The 5,944-nt window shown below is 34.6% G+C and overlaps 1 protein-coding gene across 2 annotated transcripts; it reads right to left on the bottom strand.

Annotated features, from left to right (window-relative positions):
* Positions 1 to 981: 981 nt before the first annotated feature.
* Positions 982 to 5,682, bottom strand: JAZ3 (jasmonate-zim-domain protein 3). Of its 2 annotated transcripts, none has more exons than XM_018118571.2 (7): positions 5,419 to 5,682; positions 3,442 to 3,632; positions 2,911 to 3,200; positions 2,695 to 2,785; positions 2,264 to 2,597; positions 2,090 to 2,150; positions 982 to 1,323 (listed from the first exon to the last, which is right to left on the bottom strand). In XM_018118571.2, exons 1-7 carry the CDS (start codon positions 5,501 to 5,503, stop codon positions 1,215 to 1,217), a joined length of 1,161 nt encoding a protein of 386 aa, XP_017974060.2. In that variant the 5' UTR covers positions 5,504 to 5,682; the 3' UTR covers positions 982 to 1,214. The 2 variants fall into 2 exon arrangements, with proteins under 2 accessions (XP_017974060.2, XP_088660482.1); XM_088804356.1 differs by lacking the exon at positions 5,419 to 5,682 and adding an exon at positions 3,805 to 3,952.
* Between the last annotated feature and the right edge of the window lie 262 nt (positions 5,683 to 5,944).

The following is a 5,944-nucleotide window of genomic DNA, read 5'->3' as shown; positions in this document are numbered from 1 at the left end:
GCTTAATTGATGATATATTAACGAGCATATAATTATTTGATTGTATTATATCTATGCAATTGAATGAAATCATGTTTGAGAAAATTGACATTTTTCAAAAGCCATGGGTATCAATAATTTGAAACCAATTACAACTTGATTTTAAGTAATTCTTATTAAATTACTTTGGGATTATTGTTTCTTGATAAGTTCAGATTGTTATGAAGGCCATAATGCTTTACTAATCGGACAGATTTCATCAAATTAGGCACTACAATGTTAGGATTTTATACTCAAGGATTTAGGTCTTCAAATTTGGCTTAAAATTGATTCAATTTATGCATTTTAATTTTAATTAACATAAAGCTTTCGTTCATCTTCGTACAATGGTTAAATCGATTGTAAAGCTTGTAATTGGATTTGACTTGTAGAGAAAAAAAATCAAAACTTAAGATTTCGAATCCAAATTTAAAGGTCAATAAATGAATTAATTAAAATCTTGACATGTTATGTGTTTTAGTTCCACTTTAATCTCTTTAACTCAGTTTTCAAAAGTGAATATTTAATTTAATTTATCCCTATAAAATATAAATATATATATATATATATATATATATCATTTGAAAGGTGAATATTTAATTTTAAAAAAAAAAGTATAAATTTATGAATATTTGAAATTCTAAAAAAATAATTTTTGAATTCCACATGATATTAGATAAAAAATTATGATCAAAATAAGTAAAATTTAATTCGAAAAATAAATATTCAATTTGAAATGAATAAAATTACTTAAACAGTAGTTAGTAATGGATGAACTGCAGGGAGTTGGGCCCCGTCAAGCAGGTACCCTGAAAGCCCAAACGTTATGCCAATACAGCAAGAAAGCCTCCGCATGCTTCCAAAGGCTAAAAAGAAAGCATCCACATGCTTCTAAAGCTAAAAGCACATCAAGTTTGGCTTCTGTAAGTCTCTGCTACAACATGTTTAATACAAAATTAATGCTTTTTGGAGTAGAGATGATATGCTTTTACAATCAACTGGCAAAGCAGACAATCAGTTACATGGTGTTTGTAATGTTTTTGGGAAAAAAGAAAACTGAAAACATATATCTAATAAAGTGAACTAACTTTTGACACTAAAAGAATTGAGTTCTATATAATTACCAGCAAAAATAAATGTCGACAAAAGACTTCTTACATATCTATAGTAGTGACACAGTCCAATGACCTCCACCCCTAGTTGACGGCTGGTCGAGGACTGGATCCAGCAGAAGTCACGGAGAAACTTATATCATCAGATCCAGGAGATTTCTTGCTGATATTGTATGGAGAGGTGCTTGTTACCCTGGATGTAAACCAGAAATGTGTCAGACTGAGAAACTCAGATTCCCAATGCATCACAAATATTCAATACTCAACTCCATAGCTACATATCCAACACCTTATCTTCAACAACATACGAAATAGTTTCTTATATACTAAAAATTCAGCAGTTACATTTTTAATATCGACTTTTTTAATTTGTCGAACAGTACATAATAAGTCCCTTCACATATTTCAGAGGGCATTTAATATTATTTGATACTGACAAAGAAGAAAATAGTTAAAATACATCCAACGGTAGCCAGAGTACAAATTCTCCAAAAGCAAGCATCATAGTGAGGAATGAGGATAGCACTAAAATAGCCCAGAGAACAAGTAACCCCATTCTAATTCTTATAGCATATGACAGAACAATTACAATTTCTATAATGCAGCAATCATCACTGAAAATTCAAAAGGGGTCTTAAACGAAAATTGGTGCTACGTGTATTAAAAATATACCTATGTCAAATCTAATTCCAGCAGGATCGGACAGTTTAATACGTTACACATAAAACTTAGATTCACCTCACTTACTGGGGATGATACTACCATCCAAGTGCTTCAGCCCAACTTTCACTGTTTTCAAAGCCACAGATCCTAAACTTTTGACTTTGACAATATCAATATTAAACTATGACTTCCCAATACCTAATACTTAAATTTAAGGTCAACTCGTTAACAGGACTGAGTAGTATTTCTATAGACATTCAAATAATTGTCACCAAATTGAGAAAACATGCAAATACCTTTCTTTACGCTTCTCTAAAAATCGAGCCAAGGATGCTTTACGAGCCTGAGGCACAGCTACTGCACATGAGACAGAAAAGCAACGCAGAGTATACAAAATCAACAATAAAAAGAGTTAAGAGAAAAATACATTAGATACTGGAAAATACTACCCAAAAAAAAGAGTTTAAAACCTGCTGGAATTAGACTTGTTGCAGCAGATCCTACTGAATTAACCACTCTGGGACGCTCTGGTTGATTATTAGAAGATGTTATAGCTACAACTCGTGTGACAGCTGTTAGATCATTGGTGCCACTAGATCCTTCACCTGGCTGTAAACTGACATGGGAGGTTACAGAAATAGGACCTGGAAAGCCTGAGCATGGTGACATGGTAGAGCTATTGTTTCCAACAAAACCATCAGCAGCACAAGGTCGTGGCATAGGTGCCTGTGCTTGAGTCACGGGAGTCGATTTACTCTGAGCTGCAGAAGACCCATTTCCAGCCAATAACATAATAGCCTGGGCCTGGATATGGAAGCAAGGAACTAAGAAACGAAAAGAATCCCACCTAAAGTTAATGGTGTCAATTGTATAAATCAAAAAGGCTGAAACAATAAGTAACCTTCTCAGGAGACACATCATCATACACACACACAGAACCAGCATAAAAGATAGTCAACTGAGATGGTGCCTGAGAAGATTTGGCAGCATTCCTACAAGAGAAATTCAGTATCACCTGATCATCCCAACTATATATTTAGACTGATAGTTTAGTTCATCATATATTATAGATATTCACTAAAATGAAATTTAGAAAAAATTGTCGAAGTTTAGATACCTAAGCTCAGTTGTACCAATAATGGAACTTGATGGAGGAACAACAGATACAGGGGGAGCCATGATTGGGACTCCTGCAAAAGGTTGTGGGGTTACTGTATTACCAATTGTATTCTGTCCAGTGGAAACAAGATGGGACTGGAGAAGAGGAGTGCTCATAGAAACTGCAATTGTTTGATTCGGCTCGCTGGAGACAGGAAATAACCTCACTTCCTGAGAACAGTGGGGTTGGTGTCCATCAAACTGTTGCAGACCAAATGTTGTCACTGTGTAGTGGTTTCCCCGTTGTTTCTGTAAGTCATAGGAGGGGAAAAAAGGTGAGGAAAAATCATTAAACCTGCAATGACAGTATAAGGCAATCGGGTCCAAAATTCCTGCATATTGAACTTTGGAGATCTAAAATAACAAAATATGGGCATAATAAAATCTCAAACTTCCTCTGAAGGCTAACCTCTACTTTTCCAAACATGAAATAAAATTCTGAAATATAAGAAATTAAAAACCAAGAAGTTCATGACTGCAATTAACAAACCTGGGTCAAGCCAGAATATGGTCTCGGGTTAGAATCAGCAGTTGGTTTAGCCATAAATCCAGATGACACTAGAGGATCATGAGCAGTCTTCCTCAGCCTATCTTCTTGAGCAGCCTTGAAAGACAGGAACTGAGGAATGGCAGATACCTTGTTTGAGAAAGACAACTGCATCCCTGAACCCCTTAAGAATACTGCAGAACCAAAAGGAATGGAAAATTATGCCTGATTAGTTGCATTCTCATTATTATCGCTGAGTGAACTTCAACTCAATTGCAAGGAAAGCAACAAAAGAAAAAGAAAAAGAAACCGAAACATGGAAAGGAAACAGAGATACAAACTTCATCTATAAAATTTTCTAAATACCTCAAAACTTAAAACTATGTAGGAATTGGTTAATCTTTTGAGTCAAGAAGATCAAAAGATTTAAACCATACTGGAAAACGTAATGTTCATGTTCTTGAATGGTAACTATATTGAAAGAAATTGAAAAAAGACATATTCTCAAAGGGTGTCCCTGACAACAATTGAAAGTAGAAAGAAAGCACTTATTGACATTTAAAAATATGACATTGATATATGAAACCAAAACCACCATTCATCTTATCATAAAGCATCCAATTCACTTCGTTTTTTTATTATACCATTTTCCAAATAGGAAAAGAGAATTACACCCTCTAAATACTTAAAAAACCATTGGTCAGAACATCTAAGGCACATGCCCCGTGATAAGCAGCCATCAACTTTGGAATATATTATTCATCACATTGTAAACAAATACTTCTTTAATGAGTATTCCCTTCATAGATGTCCAAAGCACATGTCACCAGGCACTACCTTTCAAAATGCCACATTTAACAAAAGTTAAGATGCATGATTATTTAATCCCCTGATAAGATCATTCTTTAATCACATTGTACCCATTCATGTTATTTTATTCACACGCAACCATGTTATCCGTTATATTTTATCAAATAAATCTCTTCTTTTTCCAAGCTAGCTACATATTTTTATCTCAAATCATCTCGTACCAAGCCAGGCACAACTACTCAAAACACCATTTAAAATTAAATATATATATAAAAGTTAAGAGAAGAATTATGTATAACAAAAAGGGTATCATGGCAACTCAACATGGCACATTAACTTATTCAACAACTAAATTTTGTAAGTCTTAGCCGAGCAAAGAGATACACCCAAGATATCCTTTTCTTCTTTCTTTTCTTCGGATTTCTATTCTTTTAATCTTTTGGTTATTGGGAAAAGGACAAGCTTCGGCTAGACGGACAAAAGGTTCATGTGTTACTACAACAAACTCTTCAACCGTAAAGCAAACCCCCACGCACTGCTCCATCTGACTTGACTGATCAGAAGCAGCCCATGTTAGCATTTACCACTAAACTAAGAAAGGAATTACTAAAAGCAATTATTTTCAACGCCTTATTGATCACCCGTTTTTAACAGTATATGTCCACGTCAACCTTATTAAAGGTATCCTGGGACTGCTGTAAAGTGATTGTACCTTATATTTACAAACGTTGTACCACGAGGCTCTTTGCTGTTTCTTGTTTACTTAAACCGTAAAGGAATTTTACTCGTGGGTTTTCCTGTTGGAGCAAAACGTTTCCTAACCCCCCTTATCCCTCCCCTTGTTTGGTTTCCAAGAAAACTGAGCACATCAAGAAAATATAATCACTCAAAAAAATTGAAAACAAATATATATATATATATGAAGAAAACTAATTACTAAATACACGTAGCTTAGCTCGACAGGCAACTAAACAGTTTCAACTCTCAAGTTACTTTCATCCAAATAAGTTATAAACTTGATAAGAAAAGGTATATTCAAACATAAAAGAACCCAGACAAGAAGATTTTATGAAGTTTCAGTCAGAAACACCAAATTTTATTGCATATTTACTTATTTTATTGATTAATAACGGATGATATTGGAAAACGAAAGAGAAAACGAAACAATACCTGAATCCTTAGGCCCTTCACAGGCCTCCTCTTTGACAGTAACTGGAGCATGCTTTGAACCCAAACCCATAAAATCTCTCTCCATATCTCCAAACCAAAAGGATAATATTGATCTTGTACAGGTCAAATATAACGTAAAAGGCAAATCCGAAGACGAATGAAAAGCTCTCTCTATCTTAACCCACCAAGGACAATGCTTAGCTTCCAAGAGCAGAGAAAGAATGGAAGACAAGACAAGGAAGGAAAAATCATACTACAACAAATATGAAATGAAATATAAAGGAGGTAATAAGGCCTGATTTTTAACTTTAAAATCACATGTGAGATGTGGACCGTCGGATTTTTTTTTATTTTTTAATAAATTAAAATAAAAAAGATTCCTTCTTCTTTTCGGGGGGTTTTACTGGATGGTCCGGTCTAGAACCGGCTGTTGCCTGTTTGTGACCACGTGCCTCACCGAACTGTGAGATTGGTGGGGGGTGGCGGGTGACACGTGGCGAGGCACGTGATCATTTTATTTATTTAT

This window comes from Theobroma cacao, chromosome 3 (genome assembly GCF_053813885.1).
Source record: "Theobroma cacao isolate CCN51 chromosome 3, ASM5381388v1, whole genome shotgun sequence".
NCBI classification, from domain to species: Eukaryota; Viridiplantae; Streptophyta; class Magnoliopsida; order Malvales; family Malvaceae; genus Theobroma; species Theobroma cacao.
This window is presented reverse-complemented; position numbering and strand designations above follow the sequence as displayed.

Excerpts from the sequence above, each read along its gene's own strand:
- JAZ3 (XM_018118571.2), bottom strand. The coding sequence starts at position 5,503 with ATGGAGAGAGATTTTATGGGTTTGGGTTCAAAGCATGCTCCAGTTACT. Across the intron at positions 2,598-2,694 it reads ATGATGTGTCTCCTGAGAAG|GCCCAGGCTATTATGTTATT; the intron begins GTTACTTATTGT and ends TTCCATATCCAG. Across the intron at positions 1,324-2,089 it reads TTAGAGAAGCGTAAAGAAAG|GGTAACAAGCACCTCTCCAT; the intron begins GTATTTGCATGT and ends GTTTACATCCAG.